The 22,523-nt window shown below is 42.5% G+C and overlaps 1 protein-coding gene across 6 annotated transcripts in view; it reads left to right on the forward strand.

The window, feature by feature from the left end:
• LOC110166306 (DNA-binding protein SATB1) overlaps positions 1-22,523 on the forward strand; it is a 262,741-nt gene that overhangs the window by 232,100 nt on the left and 8,118 nt on the right. For all 6 annotated transcript variants that reach the window (XR_008633447.1, XR_008633449.1, XR_008633451.1 and 3 more), the window contains one exon: positions 19,303-19,509. Coding sequence is in view for 1 of the 6 variants with exons in the window: in XM_055163679.1 (XP_055019654.1) it covers positions 19,303-19,509 (207 nt within the window). In the remaining 5 variants the exon portion in view is untranslated. The remainder of the gene's footprint in view (positions 1-19,302; positions 19,510-22,523) is intronic.

Here is a 22,523-nt window from a genome sequence, read left to right on the forward strand (position 1 = left end):
CAAGAACCAGACCAGGACTGAGACCAGGACCAGACCGTGACCGGGACTGAGACCAGGACCACACCAGGACTGAATCCGGGACTATAAAAACGTTCACATCCAAAATAAACTTTGAAGATGAAATAAAGCATTAAAAAAACACAATTATCCAAAATAAACGATATATCCAGCTGTTCTACAATCTCTAGATTTAAAAAAAATTTATAAATATACTTATTTATATTTTTAAAAATCTCAAAATAAAATTAAGCTTTAAATAATTTCAACTCGATCATATGAGTTTGGAGATCGTTTGACACAAATCGAAATCATGATCAAAATTGAATAAATTGCACAGACTTAGTTGGACTGATGTCGTATTGCGCTGAATTTCATATTTGTGATTTGTTAAGTTTAGAAATAAATCTGTACATTAAAGTTTTTAGTGGAGCAGTAACAAACATCTCGGTCGAGCTCGTCCAAAAACACCGCGAAGTGTCGCTGCACACACCTGCAGTCTTTGCAAACTGGCTTTTTTACACCAATAATTGTACGTAATTTTCACTGTTTTAAAAATTTGGAAAACTAAAAACGGAGTTAGTGCAGTTTATCATTTTAAAGAGTTTGTAGTGAATCAAAGTTCTTCCTCATTTACCTCGTGCGCTGTGATCATTTTAACACAGAATTGTCTCTTGTGAGTTTTGTGAGAATGTTGTTTCCTCCTCAAAATCAGACCTGGACTTGTGTTTTGTTTCATTCACACATTTAAATAACCCTTTATTATTCGTCTGTCTACATCTCCAAATCTTAAAATGCTCTGTTCCACCTCGTGATGTCATGTCAGCAAGTTAACGGCTCAGTTTATCCGTCGTCCAGTAAAGACGTGACGATTTCAGGGCTGAAATTATTCAAATGAAGCGAAGGTGCGCGGAGGTGGAACAGAGCGTTTTCTGTTTTTTTGAGAGAAGAAAACATCTTAAATATGCAGGATTTTTGTGTTTAAACATTTGCGAATCAAACAGAACACAAAGACGACGAGGAAATTGCGACACATCAGAAAATAGCACAATAAAGACCTTTTCATTATTCACCACGACGAGTTTATGCAGATTTTTACAACTTTTAGAGGCTGGAGTGCCACGTTAAAGCTGCCGACAACTAGCATGTTAACGTGCACTTCCTGATTATCAAATTATTTTATCGTGTACCCGACCTTGAACAAATTCTATCCATTTTAACATGTGATATATTGGATTTAATAGAAAAAAAAATGCCTGTTTTATTGGATTTGACATGGGGTTCCACAGGGGTCAGGACTGGGGCCGTACATGTTTATTGTGGCAGTTACACACATGGTTGTTAGAAGTTAAAAACTTAACAATAATTATAATTTGAGTCCAAACGCTTGACTTAAACAGTTTTTTAGGGATGTAACGTTATCCGAAATTCTCTGTATGATATTTGGACAGTATTTTTGGACAGTAATACATAGAACATCCATAGAAAGTAAATATTTCTTTTCTATAATAATAATCGAAAATAAATGTTACGCAGATTTTTACTTGCGTCTGAAAAACGAGTGGGAGGAAGTAAATACTCAAAAGTCGGTCAAAACCTTGAGACCAAGACCAGTCCGAGACCACAGGGTCCCGAGACCGAGACAAGACCAAGATTTTTAAAGGCCGAGACCAAAACCATCTTTGTCATTTTATACATTTATTTGTGTTTTACAGTTATTTTGGTACAAATATATCAATGTTTTGCGACCCAGTCTTTGAGAAACAAAGCTTTACAAAACTGAAGAAAGTAAAGAAAGTGGATAGGACTTTTTAAACTGTTTTTTTTTTTTTCCAATGAGTTTGACCTTGAGTCTCTGACAAGACCAAGTCCAAGCTCCTTCAAGACCGAAACAAGACCGAGTCCTTGCGCTTTTAAAACCGAAACAAGACCGAGTCCAAGCGCCTTTTAAGACCGAGACAAGACCGAGTCCGAGTACCTTTAAGACTGAGACAAGACCGAGTCCAAGTGCCTTTAAGACCGAGACAAGACCGAGTCCTTGCGCCTTTAAAACCGAGACAAGACCGAGTTCAAACACTTTTAAAACCGAGACAAGACAAAGTCCGAGCTCCTTCAAGACCGAGACAAGACCGAGTCCAAACACCTTTAAGACCGAGACAAGACCAAGTCCAAGCGCCTTTTAAGACCGAGACAAGACCGAGTCCAAACACCTTTAAGACTGAGACAAGACCGAGTCCGAGCGTGTTCAAGACCGAGACAAGACCGAGTCCAAGTACCTTTAAGACTGAGACAAGACCAAGTCCAAGCGCCTTTAAGACCGAGACAAGACCGAGTTCAACCTTCTGAGTCCAAGATGAGACCAAGACCATAAAAAACTTGGTCTCGAGGCCAGTCTCAAAACGATTTTTATTGCGATTTTTTTTTTATCAAGGCAAACAAACAAAAAACTGTAAATCTGCTTAATTTTTCCTTTTAAAAAGCCTCGATTAGACTTTGGTTCTGTCATAATCCAAACAATTAAGATTAATTAAGATTTAACAGCGGCTTTAACGGTTATTTCTTCACGTAATCGGCACTGAAACGGGGCAAAGGATCATGGGATATGTAGTTCTCTCTGCTTTTTTTGCACTGTATTGCCGCAGTATAACTATTAATTTAGAGACACTTGTAATTTGATATTATATTACGATATTTCTGCTATTTTTACATCTTTTCTGCTTTTAAGATCAGATAAATAAATGTGTTTTCTTTTCTCAAACAAGCAGCAGTAATTACCCAGTTTGTCTCACGTATCAATGCACGACCGCCGGCTATAAACAGATTTAAAAAACGGTCTATTTTTAAGAATTCCGCATGATTTTTTGTTTTTTCCGCTTTTATTTTCCCCCATTAGCCTGGCGTTGATTTAGGATTTTTCCATAAATATTTGTACACAGAGTCCGAGCGCCTTTAAGACCGAGACAAGACCGAGTCCGAGCGCCTTTAAGACCGAGACAAGACCGAGTCCGAGCGCCTTTAAGACCGAGACAAGACCGAGTCGAGCGCCTTTAAGACCGAGACAAGACCGAGTCCGAGCGTCTTTAAGACCGAGACAAGACCGAGTCCGAGCGCCTTTAAGACCGAGACAAGACCGAGTCCGAGCGTCTTTAAGACCGAGACAAGACCGAGTCCGAGCGCCTTTAAGACCGAGACAAGACCGAGTCCGAGCGTCTTTAAGACCGAGACAAGACCGAGTCCGAGCGCCTTTAAGACCGAGACGAGACCGAGTCCGAGCGTCTTTAAGACCGAGACAAGACCGAGTCCGAGCGCCTTTAAGACTGAGACAAGACCGAGTCCGAGCGTCTTTAAGACCGAGACAAGACCGAGTCCGAGCGCCTTTAAGACCGAGACAAGACCGAGTCCAAGCGTCTTCAGGATCGAGACAAGACCGAGTCCGAGCGTCTTTAAGACCGAGACAAGACCGAGTCCAAGCGTCTTCAGGATCGAGACAAGACCGAGTCCGAGCGTCTTTAAGACCGAGACAAGACCGAGTCCGAGCGTCTTTAAGACCGAGACAAGACCGAGTCCGAGCGCCTTTAAGACCGAGACAAGACCGAGTCCGAGCGTCTTTTAAAACCAAGATAAGACCGAGTCCGAGCGTCTTTAAGACCGAAGCAAGACCGAGTCCAAGTACCTTTTAAGACCGAGACAAGACCGAGTCCGAGCGCCTTTAAGACCGACACGAGACCGAGTCCAAGAGCCTTTTAAGACCGAGTCCAAGTACCTTCAAGACCGAGTCCGAGCTCCTTTAAGACCGAGAAAAGTCCGAGTCCAAGCGATTAAAAAAAACGGTCTATTTTTAAGAATTCCGCATTATTTTATTTATTTATTTTTTTTTTCCGCTTTTATTTTCCCCCATTAGCCTGGCGTTGATTTTGGATTTTTCCATAAATATTTGTACACAGATAAATTATTTAAATCCGCGGCAGACTGAGTTGGACATCTTTCGCGGTGACAGCCAGGCCCAGAGGAACGGCGGATTTGCGAGCAGAAGAGAATGACGAAAATGATGAAACTCTGGTGTGTACATTAAGCCATTTTCTCCTTTGAGGCGAGCTCCCGAAGATTAAAACTGAGTCATATAATTCATCGGAAAAAACGCATTTTTCATGATTATTACTGAAGCAGGTTGGTCGTCCCGCTCCAGATCGCGCCCGCCAGATTGTCGTCTATTGCAGAGATCGGCGGCGTTTTTTTTTTTTTTTTTTGTGGTTTTTGGGGAGGGGAAATTTGCCAGTCGGACTCGAACATGCCAAACAATTAATCTCTATTGGAGCGGGCGCGCGGGGGAGCGGGTGTCGCCAAAGCGGGGAGCGCGTTTTCTGAAGAGGGGTCGTGACCTCCGCAGATACAATAAGCAACACGACAACAATAACAGACTGCGGAGAGCGAGCGCGGGCAGGAAACAGGCGGCGGGCGGGCGGCGAGCGGGCGGGCGGTGGGGCTGGAGAGCGGCGGGAAACGAGGGAGAGAGACGGAGAGAGGAGGGAGAGGGTTGAAAGCGGAGCGGGTCAAATGCAAAGAGGGTTAAATGAAGAGAGGGTTGAGTAAAGTTGAGATGGTTAAACGTAGAGTTGTTAAATGCAGAAAGGGTCAAATGCGGATATGGTTAAATGAGGAAAGGGTCAAAAGTGGAGTGGGTCAAATGCAAAGAGGGTTAAATGAAGAGAGGGTTGAGTAAAGTTGAGATGGTTAAAAGTGGAGATGGTCAAACGTAGAAGTGGTTAAATGCAGAAAGGGTCAAATGCAATGACGGTCAAATGCAGAGGCGGTCAGATGTAGAGATGGTCAAATGCAGAGAGGGTCAAACAAAGACACAAATGTGGATATGGTCAAATGGTGAGATGGTCAAATGAGGATAGGGTCAAAAGCAGAGCTGGTCAAATGCAAAGAGGGTTAAATGAAGAGAAGGTTAAATAAAGTAGAGATGGTTAAACGTGGAGATGGGCAAACACAGAGGTGGTCAAATGCAGGAAGGGTCAAATGCAGTGTGGGTTAAATGCAGAGAGGGTCAAACAAAGACACAAATGCAGAAAGGGTCAAACACAGAGACAGTTAATTGTGAAGATGGTCAAATGAGGATAGGGTCAAATGCAGAAAGGGTCAAATGCAAAGAGGGTTAAATGAAGAGAAGGTTGAGTAAAGTAGAGATGGTTAAACGTGGAGAAGGTTAAAAGTGGAGATGGGCAAACACAGAGGTGGTCAAATGCAAAGACGGTCAAATGCAGAGAGGGTCAAACGTAAAGATGGTCAAACCCAGAGGCGGTCAAGCTCAGCGAACAAAAGTAGAGACGGTTAATTGGGGAGATGGTCAAGTTTACTGCGTCTCCTCTTTCTCCTCTCCCTCTCTTCCTCCGTCCTTCTCTCTCTCTGTTGTTTAGTGTCTCCTCTTGTGTCCCTCTCTCCTCTCTTCCTCTGTTCCGTTCTTTACCTCCTCTCTTCTCTCCTCCTCTCTCTCTCTGCTGTTTACAGTGTCTCCTCCTCCCCCCTTCCTCTCTCCTCTGTCTCTTTCTCTGTTCTGTTTTTTACCGTGCCTCCTCCTCTCCTCTCTCTCTCTCTCTTTCTCTTTCTGTTCCGTTGTTTACCGTGTCTCGTGTCTTTCTCTCCTCCCCTCTCCTCTCTCTCTTTCTCTCTATTCTGTTGTTTGCCATGTCTCCTCTCCTCTCTCTCCTGTCCCTCCTTCCTCCTCTCCTCTCCTCTCCTCCTTTCTCCTCTCTGTCTCTCTCCTCTCTCTCTCTCTGTTCTGTTGTTTACTTCTCCTCTCCTCCTCTCTCTCTCTACCTCTCCCTTTACTCCCCTCCTCTCTCCCTCTCTCTCTCTCTCTCTCTCTGTGTTCCGTTGTTTACCGTGTCTCCCGTCTTTCTCTCCTCCTCTCTCCTCTCCTTCTCTCTCTCTGTTCTGTTGTTTACCTCCTCTCCCCCCGTCTTTCTCCCTCTCTACTCCTCTCTCTCTCTCTCTCTGTTCTGTTGTTTGCCATGTCTCCTCTCCTCTCCTCCTTTCTCCTCTCTCTCTCTCCAGTCCCTCCCTTCTCTCTCCTCTCCTCTCTTACTTTCTCTTTCTTTCTTCTGTTATTTACCACCTCTCCTCTCTCCTGTCTTTCTCTCTCTCTCTGTTCTGTTGTTTACCTCCTCTCCCCCCGTCTCTCTCCTTCTCTCTCTCTCTCTCTCTCTCTTTCTCTCTGTTCTGTTGTTTGCCATGTCTCCTCTCCTCTCTCTCCTGTCCCTCCCTCCTCCTCTCCTCTCCTCCTTTCTCCTCTCTGTCTCTCTCCTCTCTCTCTCTGTTCTGTTGTTTACTTCTCCTCTCTCTCTACCTCTCCCTTTACTCCCCTCCTCTCTCCCTCTGCCTTCTCTTTCTCTCTTTCTCCTTTCTGTTGTTTGCCATGTCTCATCTCCTCTCTCTTGTCCCTCCCTTCCTCCTCTCCTCTCCTCTCCTCTCCTGTCTTTCTCTCTCTCTGTTGTTTACTTCTCCTCCTCTCTTTTCTTTCTCCCTCCTGTCTTTCTCTCTCTGTTCAGTTGTTCACCCCCTCACACTCTCTCCTCTCTGTCTTTCTTTCTCTTTCTGTGTTCTGTTGTTTACCATGTCTCATCTCCTCTCTCTCCTGTTCCTCCCTTCTTCCTCTCCTCTCTTTCTTTCTCTTTCTTTCTGTAGTCTGTTTACGTCCTCCTCTCCTCTCTTTCTTTCTTTCTTTCTTTCTCTCTCTCTCTCTCTCTCTCTCTGTTCCATTGTTAACCATGTTTCCTTCTCTCTCTCTATGTTCTGTTTTTTACCTCCTCTCCTCTTTCTCTCTTTCATTCTCTCTCTCCTTCTCTCTCTCTCTCTTTCTCTCTGTTCTGTTGTTTGCCATGTCTCATCTCCTCTCTCTCCTCTCCTCTCTTACTCTCTCTGTTCTGTTGTTTACTTCTCCTCCTCTCTCCTCTTTCTCTCTCCTCTTTCTCTCTCTCTCTGTTCAGTTGTTCACCCCCTCACACTCTCTCCTCTCTGTCTCTTTCTTTCTCCTGTCTTTCTTTCTTTCTTTCTGTAGTCTTTTTACCTCCTCCTCTCCTCTCTTTCTTTCTTTCTCTCTCTCCCTCTCTCCTCTCTGTCTCTTTCTTTCTCTCTTTCTCTGTGTTCTGTTGTTTACCTCCTCTCCTCTTTCTCTCTTTCATTCTCTCTCTCCTCTCTCTCTCTCTTTCTCTCTGTTCTGTTGTTTACCATGTCTCCTCCTCTCCTCTCTCCTCTTTCTCTCTCCTGTCTTTCTTTCTTTCTTTCTGTAGTCTGTTTACCTCCTCCTCTCTTTCTTTCTTTCTTTCTCTCTCTCCCTCTCTCCTTTCTCTCTCTCTCTCTGTGTTCTGTTGTTTACCATGTCTCCTCTCCTCTCTCTCCTGTCCCTCCCTTCCTCCTCTCCCCTCTCGCTCCCTCTCTCGTGTTCTGTTGTTTAATTCTCCTCCTCCCCCTCTCTCTCCCCTCTTTCTCTCTCTCTCTCTCTGTTCTGTTGTTTACCTCCTCTTCCCCTCTCCCTCTCTCCTCTTTGTCTCTTTCTCTCTCTCTGTTCTGTTGTTTACTTCTCCTCCTTCTCTCCTCTCTTTCTCTTTCTCTCTTTCTCTCTCTCTCTGTTCAGTTGTTCACCCCCTCACACTCTCTCCTCTCTGTCTTTCTTTCTCTTTCTCTCTGTGTTCTGTTGTTTACCATGTCTCGTCTCCTCTCTCTCCTGTTCCTCCCTTCTCTCTCCTCTCCTCTCTTACTCTCTGTGTTCTGTTGTTTACTTCTCCTCCTTCTCTCCTCTCTTTCTCTTTCTCTTTCTCTCTCTCTGTTCAGTTGTTCACCCCCTCACACTCTCTCCTCTCTGTCTCTTTCTTTCTCTCTCTGTGTTCTGCTGTTTACCACGTCTCCTCCTCTCTGTCTTTCTCTCTTTTTCTTTCTCTGTTCTGCTGTTGTGTGTGTGTTGTGTGTGTGTTGTTGTGCGTCGGTGTGTGTGTGTGTGTGTGTGTCGTCGTGGTTGTTGCGCGAGGCCGAGGCAGATGGAGAATGCACAGAGGACACAAACACTGCAGATGAAGTGAGATAAACACACAACAGCCGCACCTACATGCGTCTGATTCCATCAATTATAAGAGCTTGATTGAGATTTAATTCAGAGCTGGGCTTTAATTGCTAATATCAAAGCATAATTAAGATGATAAATCGTGAGTGATCTTATTGAATTATGGATTGAAATAGCGGAGAACCTGTAAATTGTCTGTGTCAGCTAAATAAGTGTTGTTAATTGGCCTCGAAGTTTGCTTTAGGTTTTAATGAAAATGAACAAATTGTTCTCGGTAAAGAGCTTTAAACGCCTGTATGTGCTTGTTGTTTTGTGCCTCTGACGCTTAATCACGAGCGCAGAAAATAGTGTGGGCTTAATTACATCAAATACAGTATATAACTATTACTTCTGCTCGGGCACGGCCGCTGGAGCCGCGTTTACTCCGCGGCACCGGCGGCTCGGGGACGGACGGGATTCTCGAGTGTGAAGTGGAAGAAAAAAAAAAGAAGAAAAAAAAACGCAAAGCAAAGTTCTCGTAAAGGAGCAAATGTAAGAAACAGAAACGGTCATTTAAAAGTGAAAAAAGCATCGCACACTTAAAACTGATGTCCAAAAGTGTTTCATTTTACATTTTTAACAGTGTTGGAAGGTGACTTTTTAAATGTATTATTAGTTTGAACGACCATAAACAAAAAACAAATAATCCTCACATTTTTTTTATTTTTATTCTCATTGTAGTTTATTTCGCACGATCATAAACGATAAACTTTTACGCCTTTGTTAACAATATTATTAGTTTGTACAACCATAAACGAGGAATATGTGTATATATATATATATATATATATATAACATAAAATAATAATAATAATTGATAAGATCGAGGAAGAAAGAAATTTCTGGTAGAGATTTTGGTTTGTAAAATATTCGGTGCAGTGACTTTATTGTCGTTTTAAAACGTTTTCTACAGTGTTGAAGTGTTTAGAGTTTTGTGTTTTGGAAAATCTGGAGCTCTGGAGTTGATGAATTGTGCATTGAGTTTTGTTTGTTTTAATTTATATTTTGTTTATTTATATGTTGTCCCGGTCAAGCAGAAGTAAACAACAAGGCCAAAAATTCAAGTTAATTCATCTGATATAAAAATGTATTGAACAGATACATATGTACTCTAGTTTATCAAACTGTTGACCTTTTTTCTGGACCATTTTTGGTTCTAAAGTTCCATCTGTTTTAAACAGACCATGTAATGAAACATGGAACAAAAATTATTTCCCAAATTTCAAAGACCTGAAAAATCATGTAAATAAATGGATGTATTTCATCATATCTTGTGTTATTCCATCTTTGAACTGTTGATGAAGGGACAGGATTTTTAAAAAAAAAGAAAGTATTTAAAATGATAAAAATTTGCTTGGAAGGACTGACATATTTTATAGAAATTATTTCCTTTCATTTTGAAGTAATATTAAAGTTTTCAGAAGAAAAAAGCGACAAATGATGTAAAATCCTGCACCTTCTACTTGTTTGTTTACTTTTCCCTCCGTTACCATGAACTTTCTTAATAAAAAATCTCATGAGTCAAAAAGTCAAGAGGTTTTTCAACCTAATCTTGTACCATATGGTAGAAAACTATATGAAGCAAATATTCAAACCAGTTTGTTAAGGATATGGAAGTGAGAACCAAGAGTTATCACTGTTTGGATTTATTGACCAAAAAGTGCTGCATATTTCATTCCCTCCGTTACCGACATGAGTTTTAAAATTTTTTGTCTTCTTTCCTCAAAAACGGACTTTCTTTTGCGGCGAACCGGTCGTGGATTCTCGTCCGACATCGCAACAAACTTTGTGCAAAATGCGAGGAAGCGACAGTTCAAAAATGCCTCTAAGAACCTCTGCATAAACCACGTGATCCCCGCGCTCCGACGAGTCAGTTATACTAGGGAGTTTGATTGACGACCTAACAACCAATAGAAAATGAGGGAGCCTCGTTTTCTATTGGCTGATGTTTATCTGGCCTCAACACGTCCACAGTTGATAAATTTTCATTCTTTTTTTTTTGGTCATCATAATTACAAAGCTGCTGCGTCTCTGTAATGGTATTTTAATCTTTCACTGACAGTTTGAAACAAAAAAAATCCTCCATACAACCTTTAAATCTCACAAGAGTCGATTTCATGTCATAAAGTTTCAGTTAGAGTTGGATTTTTTTAGACTTTTGACAACTCTGGTTCGTTTTCGATTCCATTTTGATATTTTTGTGTGTAAATTCTGGGTTTTTAAAGTGCGTGTTGTGTAGTTTGTAGTTTTTGAGCGGGCTGCAGAGTGTGCGTGTGTCCCGAGGGCAGAGACGTCCAAATTGATGGACATCTGTTGGTTTATTCTGTTTATTTATTGTGTGGTGACCCGGGTCAGCCTGATGGGCCTGATAAGAGCAAATCAGATTAGAGAGGAGGTGTTGTGGGGCCGAGCGTGTGACCGTCTCCGCTCTGTCCTCTGTCCTCTGTGTCTCTCTGTGTGTCCCTCTGTGTCTCTCTGTGTGTCTCTCTGTGTGTCCTCTGTGTCTCTGTCCTCTGTCTCTCTCTCTGTGTCTCTCTGTGTCTCTCTGTGTCCCTCTGTGTCTCTCTGTGTCTCTCTGTGTCTCTCTGTGTCTCCTCTGTCCCTGTGTGTGTCTCTCTCTGTCTCTCTGTGTCTCTCTGTCTCTCTGTCTGTCCTCTGTCTCTGTCCTCTGTGTCTCTCTGTGTCCCTCTGTCCTCTGTCCCTCTGTCTCTCTCTGTGTCTCTCTGTGTCTCTGTCTCTGTCCTCTGTGTGTCTCTCTGTGTCTCTCTGTGTGTCCCTCTGTGTCTCTCTGTCCACTGTGTCCCTCTGTCCTCTGTCTCTCTGTGTGTCTCTCTCTGTGTCTCTCTCTGTCCCTCTGTGTCTCTCTGTCCTCTGTCTCTCTGTGTCTCTCTCTGTGTCTCTCTGTGTCTCTCTGTCCTCTGTGTCCAGTGTCGGGAAGTTTACTTTTAAAATGTAATCCCTACAGATTACAGATTACACACACCAAAATGTAGTTTGTAACGGAATCCATTAAGTTATTTAAAGTGAGTAATGTAATCTGAATACTTTGGATTACTTGATATTGTCGTGCTTTTTAAAATGACATGAATGTAGCAAACACATCCTGACAGAGAAATGATTTTTATATGAGACAAAGCTGCCTTCAATTATGTCCATCTACTGTTAGTGTCATATTGTTTAGACCTGGTTTAATCCTGGTTTAGTCCTGGTTTAGTCCTGGTTTTAGTACTGGTTTAGTCCTGGTTTAGTCCTGGTTTAGTCCTGGTTTAGTCCTGGTTTAGACCTGGTTTAGTCCTGGTTTTAGCCCTGGTTTTAGTCCAGGTTTTAGTCCTGGTTTTAGTCCTGGTTTAGACCTGGTTTAGTCCTGGTTTTAGTCCTGGATTTAGTACTGGTTTTAGTCTTGGTTTAGTCCTGGTTTAGTCCTGGTTTAGCCCAAAATGTGAAAACAGTAAAATCTCTCTGTGTAATCCATGTATTTCAACAAAGTAACTGTAATCCAATTCCCACTCACTGAAACAGTAACTGTAACTGAATACAGTTACTCATCATTTGTACTCTGATTACTCTGGTACTTGTAATCTGTTACTCCCTGACACTGACTCTGTCCTCTGTTCTGTCCTGGTCCATGGAGACGAGTCAATGAAGTCCCTGTGCTGCTCATTGGCAACTTGTGACACACACAGAGACATAAAAATACACACACACACACACACACACACACACACACACACACACACACACACACACACACACACACACACACACACACACACAACACACACACAACACACACACACACACACACACACACACACACACACACACACACACACACACACACACACACACACACACACACAAACACACACACACACACACACACACACACACACACACACACACACACACACACACACACACACACACACACACACACACACACACACACACACACACACACACACACACACACACACACACAACACACACACAAACACATACACACACACAGCACACACACATACACACAAACAACACACACACAAACACACACACACATACACACAAACACACACACACATCTGGACTAAAACAGGACTGAACTAGGACTAAAACAGATCTAAACCAGGACTAAAACAGATCTAAACCAGGACTGAACCAGGACTAAACCAGGTCTAAAACAGATCTAAACCAGGACTAAACCAGGACTAAAACAGATCTAAACCAGGACTAAACCAGGACTAAACCAGGACTAAACCAGGTCTAAACCAGGACTAAACCAGGACTAAACCAGGACTAAACCAGGACTAAACCAGGTCTAAACCAGGACTAAACCAGGACTAAACCAGGACTAAACCAGGACTAAACCAGGACTAAACCAGGTCTAAACCAGGACTGAACCAGGACAAAAACAGATCTAAAACAGGACTAAACTAGGACTAAACCAGGACTAAATCAGGACTAAAACAGGACTAAACCAGGACTGAACCAGGATTTAAACAGGACTAAACCACACACACAAACACAACATGACGCGCTCTAAAACTGCTCAAAAAAAGTCACATTTTGACAATACTTTACTGTAAATTTGCTGATCATACTCTGCTTTTCTTTCTTTTTTGGAATTCTGTCATTGTTTAACAGGATTTGACATTATAAATACTTTTAATTTCAGCCTTAACCCTGTCGGTCATCATCTTTGGGGTTGTAGTTTTTGTTTTGTTTTTGATTTGTAGACGACCAAAATTACCAAATAAACTTCTACTTGTTCTTATAAAATCACGGGAAATGTTTTGAGCGCTGAAATAATTCTGAAAATCGGTCAATTTATCTGAAACTTTTCCAAAATCACGATAAATAAATATATAAAACCCTCCCTGTGCTGTGTCGGATTCCCGCACCACTAAAAAAAAAAAAAAAAAAACCCGTTGAAAAAGAGATTGTTCAGTGAGCGGGTGGATCCTGGTGAAATAAAGGTCACACAAATCGAGGAGGTGAATGGCGGGTTTGTCCGTGTGACGCGGCTCCGTCTTCGCTCTTCAATCCGTCCATTGTCCCGCTGAATATTTCTATCTCCCCAGAAGGCTTCTATTTATACAGGCCTTCACAATGGAGCGCTGAGCAGTTTATTAGCTGTTTAATTTGGCACCTCCTGACCCCAGATCCACCGAACGCTCAGGCGCACACGCACAAACTCTGAGTGTGTGTGTGTGTGTGTGTGTGTGTGTGTGTGTGTGTGTGTGTGAGACCAGACGTCCCTGTTTACCCGGGACAGGCCCGGTTTTGAGCCTGTGTCCCCCCCGTCCCTGCAGATTTATACAAAACCATTGATATGTCCCAGTTTTGACCAGTTTGGAGGCGTAAATTGTGATTTTTTTGACCAGGACTGAAACGGGACTAAAGCAGGACTAAAACAGGACTAAAACAAGACTAAACCAGGACTAAACCAGGACTAAACCAGGAATGAAACGAGGACTAAAACAGGACTAAACAGGACTAAACCAGGAATGAACGAGGACTAAACCAGGACTAAACCAGGACTAAACCAGGAATGAAAACGGGACTAAGGACTAAACCAGGAATGAACGAGGACTAAAACAGGACTAAAACAGGACTAAAATGGGACTAAAATGGGACTAAACAGGACTAAAACCAGGACTAAAACAGAACTAAAACAGGACTAAAATGGGACTAAAATGGGACTAAACCAGGACTAAAACGGGACTAAAATGGGACAAAAAGAGGACTAAACCAGGACTAAACGGACTAAACGGGACTAAAACGGGACTAAAACGGGACTAAAATGGGACTAAACGGGACTAAACCAGGACTAAACCAGGACTAAAACGGGACTAAAACGGGACTAAAATTTGCTTAAAAATGGCCAAAACACAAAGAAAATGTGACTATCAGGGTGTTTATTTGTTTCAGTCACTTAGCAGATCAGGTTTTTATTTGAGACCAAGAGGTAATTTGGAAAAGAAACATCGATCGAGAAGACAGACTGAACTAGGACCAAACCAGGACTAAAACAGGACTGTACCAGGTGTGACCAGATGACCAGTTTTGAGTCTTGTGTCCCCCTGTCCCTGCAGATTTATACAAAATTACTGATTTATCCAAGAAATGTTCCAGGTGTCTCTATTTTCAACCAATTTGTCATTTGTTGCTTAAAAAACAATCAAAAAACAAAGAAAATATGAGTACCGTAAAATACCAAATAATATACGGGCCGTTTATTTGTTTCTATCACTTAAGAGACCAGGCTGAACCAGGACTGAACCAGGTCTAAACTAGGTCTAGACCAGAATTAAACCAGGACTAAACCAAGACTGAACCACGACTAAAACAGGACTAAAACAGGGCTAAACCAGGTCTAAACCAGGACTGAGTGTTGGGACAGGCCCGGAGATGCGCCCGTGTAGGGTGATCAGGACTGAGACTGAGACCGGGACCAGACCGGGACCAGGTCTAGGACTGACACCAAGACTGAGACCATTTTAGTCCTTAGCGGTGCAAAAATCCGGCACCGTTTTTTCCATTATTATTATGGTTTTGGAGACAAATAATGAAGAATATCGTTGTTTTTTGTTTTTTTTCTTTTTGGTTTTATTTTGAAAAACGAATCCGCGAACGACACACGGACTGAAACGCGGCAGAACGTTTTCAGTTTGAGACAAGAACTCGGCTTAAATCTGCAAAAACAAAACAAAAAACCCACCTCCAGGTCTTCAGGTTTGTGACACAGATCAGAAAATCCTCTCATATTTTCACAGATTTGCACCTTTAACGCAAATATAAGTCTCTATTTTGCTCGGTAATCAACCTAAAAACCCGGCGTTGTTTCTGTAAATCTAGCGTCGGTAAACTGCAGTGACTTTCCCCCGAGCGCCGAGTCGACCTGCGCTGTTTGTCGGTGAAGGGCCCTTAATGACGCGCACTCGAGGCTCTGAAGGGCCCTACACCGTGTTTGTCCAGAGAGTCGGACACTTAAACACGAGGGCAGAAAGTTCCATGGTGCTTCTGAGCCGCGCTGAGAGCTGCGGCTGACATTAAACAAAAGGAGAAAAAGCCCCGTTTGTGCCGCTTCGGTCCGAGCGGAAAAAAAAAACGAAAATATTAACGACTTTAACGACGGTTGAAAAATCCCACGTTACTCAAAAAACCCCAAAAAACGGACTCTCGTGAGGTTTGAGTCGTGTTCTGGTTTTGCGACGGCCTCGAAAACAAACCTGGAGGCGACAGTGGAGCTCAAAATGCTCCGATGCACCTTGTGATGTCATGAAGAGGTGGTTTTCGAGCTCCTTTTACCTTTTGTTTCAGCTCCTTTTAGTTTTTTTCTTCTCTCCTTTTACCTTTCTTCACCCTTTCTCTTTCTTTACCCTTTTTTCTTTTTCTACCCCTTTTCCTCTTCTATACCTCCTTTTACCTTTTGTTTCAGCTCCTTTTACCTTTTGTTTCAGCTCCTTTTACCTTTTGTTTCAGCTCCTTTTACCTTTTGTTTCAGCACCTTTTACCTTTTGTTTCAGCTCCTTTTACCTTTCTCTACCTATAGCTTTCTCTTCTCTCCTTTTACCTTTCTTCACCCTTTCTCTTCCTCTACCCTTTTTTCTTTTTCTACCTTTTTTCCTCTCCTACATCCTTTTTACCTTTTGTTTCAGCTCCTTTTACCTTTTTACTTCCTAAACCAGGACTAAAACCAAGACTAAACCAGGTCTAAACCAGGTCTAAAACCAAGACTAAACCAGGACTAAACCAGGACTAAACCAAGACTAAACCAAGACTAAACCAGAACTAAACCAGGTCCAAACCAGGTCTAAAACCAGGTCTAAACTAGGACTAAACTAGATCTAAAACCAGATTTAAACCAGGACTAAACCAAGACTAAACCAGGACTAAACCAGGTCCAAACCAGGACTAAAACCAGACTAAACCAGGACTAAACCAGGACTAAACCAAGGACTAAAACCAAGACTAAACCAGGACTAAATCCTGCTGTGTGGACGTGTTTCTTCTTCTTCTATCAATAATATTTTTAATTTGGTTCAGTAAAGTCTGGACTTTTTATTTTCTTTTATCAGACAAAACTTCTTCTGTTACGATTTCCTCGTAATAGTAAGTACGTATAAGTATAAGTAATCCAAAGTAATCAGATTACTTTACTCACTTGAAGTAATTTAATAGATTCTGTTATAAACTACATTCTGGTGTGTGTAATCTGTAATCTGTAGTGAAATACATTTTTAAATTAACCTTCCCGACTCTGCCTGTGCCAAACTCAAACTGTACACGAGCGAAACAAGAAAAGAAAAGGATCAGGCTCCGGCGTTTGCCTAATAACTCCTGACTTTTCTTCATCAAACGGGCGTCTGGCAGCGGGCGCGGGGTTCACGCGGTGCCCGCCTGTGCGCTTGGCTCCGCTCGGGGGTCTAATCCTGCCGCTTTTTGGGGAGTATTTGCCTTGGATTAGCGTTCTCCGGTCGTCTTTGGCTCTCCTCCTCCTCCTCCTCGTCCTCTTCGTCTTCTTCTTCTTTTTCTCTGCGCCGAATCAGCTGAAACACGCCGGCGTCCAAATCCTTCAAATTAAAAACGCAACAATAAAAGTGGCAGCGGAACAAGGTGGGCACGCTCTCTGGACGGGACCCGAGGAGGAGGAGGGAGGACGGAGCCGCCGAAACCGCACAGCTATCTCCAGAGTGCAGCGTGTGTGTGTGTGTGTGTGCGTGTGTGTGTGTGTGTGTGTGTAATCCCGAGCACATGGAAGGTGCTGCCCCTCGCTGGCCGGGGGATTACAGCGCGCCCCTGACTCTCTGCCAGGACACACCGGGGAGGCACCGCACACAAACAAATACACACAAACACACAGAAACACACACAAAAACACACAAACACACACAAAAACACACAAAAACATACAAAAACATAAACAAACACACACAAAAACACACAAAAATACACACAAACTCACACAAAAACATACAAACTCACAGAAACTCACACACACACACACAGAAATACACACAAAAATACACAAAAACATAAACAAACACACACAAACACACACAAAAACACACAAAAACACACACAAACACACACGAACACACAGAAACACACACAAAAACACACAAAAACATATAAAAACATAAACAAACTCACAGAAACTCACACAAACACACACAAAAACACACAGAAACACAAAAACACACAAAAATACACAAAAACATAAACAAACTCACACAAAAACACAAACACACACTGGGCCTCTTGTGTTGACTGTGTGTGAGGTTGTGTTGTGTTTGTGTCGCAACTGACAACTTTGTCGTCAACAGAAAATAACTAAAAGTGGCCAATTTACACTTTTTTCTGATGTTCTAATGTTGTTTTCTAGGGATGTATCGATATCCAAATCTCTCGGTACGATATTTTTTTCTGCGATATAATACACGCATCTCGAATTTCAAACTTCCGGTCATCGCGCAATCCACACTGAGAAGGGTCGTCCGAAAAAGTGAGCATCAAACCTCCATGTTTGATTTCCCAGTGGGATGTGACAAAGTTGATCTTTTCAAGTCTTTTGAAACACTTTAATCCATGTGTCATTCGTTCATTTGTTGTTCAATATAAAACCAAAAATAAGAAAATGAAAAAATAACAGTTTTCTTCATTATTTGTCTCCAAAACCAAAATGAAAAAACAGATAATGATTTGTTTTTTTCAGTTTTCGATTTTGTGTTTAAATGAAAAATGGAAAAAATAGATAAGGACCGTTTCCCGTTTACGTGACTCCCGTGACTGCGATACCGGACTTTTACACCGCGTACGGACTGATCCAGGTCCAGGACCAGACCAGGAGTGAGACCGGGACCAGACCAGGACCAGAGCGGACTCCGAGCTTTGACTCCGAGCCTCTGCAGGGTTCGAACCTCAGCTTTAAGCTCCGGACCTGCCGTGGGCTCTGAGTCTCTGGTCTGGTCCCGGCCTGGTCTCGGTCTCAGTCCTGCTCTGGTCCCGGCCTGGTCTCGGTCTCAGTCCTGCTCTGGTCCCGGCCTGGTCTCGGTCTCAGTCCTGCTCTGGTCCCGGCCTGGTCTCGGTCTCAGTCCTGCTCTGGTCCCGGCCTGGTCTCGGTCTCTGTTGAGTGATCAGCAGAGTGGAGGAAGACGTTGGATGGATCATGGGGAAGTGTCGGTTTAGTTCCGTAGTTGGTTTTTCATTATTAGAACTGGATCTGGTGTTTTTCGCCGGCATAATGGGTGCGATGTTGGTCTTAATTTTCATTTAAGTTGTCTTACAAAGGTCTTAAAAAGTCTTACATTTGGTGTAGTCCAACCTGGGGATACACTGTTCCTCGTCCAAACTTCCTTGTCCATAACTCCTTTGGTCCATACCTCTTTTGGCTAGTACCTCCTTTGGTCCATAACTCCTTAGGTCCATAACTCCTTAGGTCCATCCCTCCTTAGGTCCGTAACTCCTTAGGTCCATAACTCCTTTGGTCCATAACTCCTTTGGTCCGTAACTCCTTAGGTCCATAACTCCTTTGATCCATAACTCCTTAGGTCCGTAACTCCTTAGGTCCGTAACTCCTTGGTCCGTAACTCCTTTGGTCCATAACTCCTTTGGTCCGTAACTCCTTTGGTCCATAACTCCTTTGGTCCGTAACTCCTTAGATCCATAACTCCTTTGTCCGTAACTCCTTTGGTCCGTAACTCCTTTGGTCCATAACTCCTTAGGTCCATAACTCCTTTGGTCCGTAACTCCTTAGGTCCATAACTCCTTTGGTCCATAACTCCTTAGTCCATAACTCCTTTGGTCCATAACTCCTTAGGTCCGTAACTCCTTAGGTCCGTAACTCCTTTGGTCCATAACTCCTTAGGTCCATAACTCCTTAGGTCCATAACTCCTTAGGTCCGTCTCCTTAGGTCCATAACTCCTTAGGTCCATAACTCCTTAGGTCCATAACTCCTTAGGTCCGTAACTCCTTTGGTCCGTAACTCCTTAGGTCCGTAACTCCTTTGGTCCGTAACTCCTTTGGTCCGTAACTCCTTAGGTCCATAACTCCTTAGGTCCATAACTCCTTAGGTGGTCCGTAACTCCTTGGTCCATAACCTTAGGTCCATAACTCCTTAGGTCCATAACTCCTTTGGTCCGTAACTCCTTTGGTCCGTAACTCCTTAGGTTCTGACCTTGTGTGTTTTGTGTTTTGTTTTCAGGGTTGGCTGTGTGAGCTTCTGCGTTGGAAGGAGGACCCGACCCCCGAGAACCGCACGCTGTGGGAGAACATCTCCACCATCCGCCGCTTCCTCAACCTGCCCCAGGGCGAGCGCGACGCCATCTACGAGCAGGAGAGCAGCGCCATGCAGCAGCACCACAGCGAGAGGCCCACGCACCTGCTGCACCTGTCGCAGGACCAGATACAGGTACACACACACACCTGCACCTGCTGCACCTGTCGCAGGACCAGATACAGGTACACACACACACCTGCACCTGCTGCACCTGTCGCAGGACCAGATACAGGTACACACACACACCTGCACCTGCTGCACCTGTCGCAGGACCAGATACAGGTACACACACACCTGCACCTGCTGCACCTGTCGCAGGACCAGATACAGGTACACACACACACCTGCACCTGCTGCACCTGTCGCAGGACCAGATACACATACAGTCAATCAGTCCAGTTTTTTATATATATATATATATATATATATATATATATATATATATATATATATATATATATATATATATATATATATATATATATATACATGTGTGTGGTGTGGGAGTAACAGATTACATGTACTGGAGTTACAGTTACTGTTTCAATGAGTGGTAATTGGATTACAGTTACTTTGTTAAAATAAATAGATTACATGGCGATATTTTCACATTTTGGGTTATATCCCATTTTTTTTTCTTTTTTATTTCAGTTATTTCACTCATTGCCGGAAACCTAAACAGAACACGTGCAATAAGAGCCACATAAACGTCTTGTTGACGTTGGCGGTGTCAGTCGCACAATGGACGATGTCGAGGAGCCAGTAGAACCGAGTCAGCAGAACACGGGCAAAAACACATTTGTGTCTTGGAAATTCTCTTCTCCTGATTTGAGATATAAAAAAATAACAAATATAAAATCGCCTACAAGTTAAATGTCAAACCGGAGCTACTGGTACTGGTGAAAACAACCTGCATAGGCTCATGAAATCTGCAGGAATGTTCATGTAGTTTTAAAAAACACGACAATATCAAGTAATCCAAAGTATTCAGATTACGTTACTCACTTTAAGTAATTTAATGGATTCTGTTACAAGCTACGTTTTGGTGTGTGTAATCTGTAATCTGTAGGGAATACATTTTAAAAGTAACTTTCCCAACTCTGATCGTTTATGATAATATGATATTTTAGATGAATATTGTGATTTAAAATGTCTAAATTATGACTGAATGATCGTCGAGTGTCAGAGTTTATAACCGCAGCTCAAACACAAACACAGCACGTCTGCTTTAAGACTTTAAGGACTTAAGCGAGCGCGGAAACTCCTTCTGAAACCTGCTCTTGACTCGTGGTTCAAAATGGATCACTGAAAGCCCACGGCAAATGGATGTAAACAAAAAAAAAACAAAACAAAACTGCTTTTCAGCGACCGGCGGATCAATACATTAGAGGATTCTTAATCAGAGGAAAAGTTAAAATCTCTCAAGTCTGGAGTCGACGCGCGGAAAAACACACGTCTGAATAAAATAAAAAGACCAAGTATCAGATCGGGTCCCCAAAAATGTTATCAACAATGTTAGCGATGTCAGTCTTTCATTCATTTATTTTTGTTTGAGCAAGTCAACAAAATAACAAAATCAACAACAAAAAAACAAAAAAACAGGGATGTACATGTGCAGATTTGGGACCTGGTGCTCAAAACTGTGCAGCCTCGGGGTCTTAAAAGTCTTAAAAAGGTCTTAAATTTCATTTTCCTAAATTAAGGTCTTAAAAAGTCTTACATTTTGTTGTCCAAGGTCTTAAATTTCATTAGCCTAATTTTTTTTGTAAACTCAACCAGGCTGCAGTGCGACGTTAAACGGAGGAAAACAACAACAACAACAACAACTTGAAATCATGTAACGTAAATGAACGTCTAATTTTGAGTCTGCGCAAACAATACTTTGGTTTCTGGCGCCGACGGCAAAGAGTAAAACAGTCAGTAGAGCGAAGGAAGACGTCGGATGGATCGTGGGGAAGTGTCGGTTTAATCCACAGCGGCTCTTAGATTCTAGATATTGTTCCGTAGTTGGTTGATCATTTTTACCTCCACCAAGGAGGTTATGTTTTTGCCGGCGTTTGTTTGTTTGTTTGTTTGTTTGTTTGTCTGTTAGCAACATAACTCAAAAAGTTATGGACCGATTTTGATGAAATTTTCAGGATTTGTTGGAAATGTGAAAAGGAAGAACTGATTTCATTTTGGGTTTGATCCGGAAGAAATCCTGGATTCTGGATCACTTTGAAATTTTAGTTAACATTGTGGTAAATGGGGCCAAAAATTTAGTTTCTCAATATCTGGGTTAATTATTGACCAAACCCCATGAAATGTGACTCAGGGATGGACAATGGGATCCTCTTTCATATTCCAAAGGCTGATCCGGATCTGGTCCAGAAGACTGATTTTATCTCAATTTATATAAAAAATGGGGGTCGTCCTTGGCGGAGGTCTGCGCTCTCTGACTGCTTTTCTAGTTCGAACTGGATCTGGTGTTTTTCGCCTGCATAATGGGTGCGATGTTGGTCTTAATTTTCATTTAAGTGGTTTTAAAAAGGTCTTTAAAAAGTCTTAAATTTGAGGTAGTCAAACCTGGGAATACTCTGTCAAAAGGAGTAGTCAGGCTCTATTTCATTTCTCTCCAGTGACTAGGAAACACAGCACGTCTGCTTTAAGACGTTAAGGACTTAAGCGAGCGCGGAAACTCGTTCTGAAACCTGCTCTTGACTCGTGGTTCAAAATGGATCGCTAAAAGCCCACGGCAAATGGATGTAAACAACAAAAAAACAAAAAAAACTGCTTTTCAGCGACCGGCGGATCAATACATTAGAGGATTCTTAATCAGAGGAAAAGTTAAAATCTCTCAAGTCTGGAGTCGACGCGCGGAAAAACACACGTCTGAATAAAAAAAAAAAAAACAAAGTGAATAAACAGACCTAATGAAGAGAAGTGCTGATAATTACACTTATAGATGCTGTTTGGCTGCTTTTACATCCTCACTGTAGAATTAACCCCGCGCACATTGTTCCCATAATAACTCCATTAAATCAAACACAGCTGCCTTTGAACAGCCACTGTATACCGAGCTAATATCCTCGCGTTTCTGTACCGGCGAAACCTCAACAAACACAATTTCTTTTATTTCATCTTCATTTCCAGCCAATTATCCTTAA

Source organism: Boleophthalmus pectinirostris, unplaced genomic scaffold, assembly GCF_026225935.1.
Source record: "Boleophthalmus pectinirostris isolate CB_2022bp ecotype Guang Dong unplaced genomic scaffold, ASM2622593v1 HiC_scaffold_6, whole genome shotgun sequence".
NCBI classification, from domain to species: domain Eukaryota; kingdom Metazoa; phylum Chordata; class Actinopteri; order Gobiiformes; family Gobiidae; genus Boleophthalmus; species Boleophthalmus pectinirostris.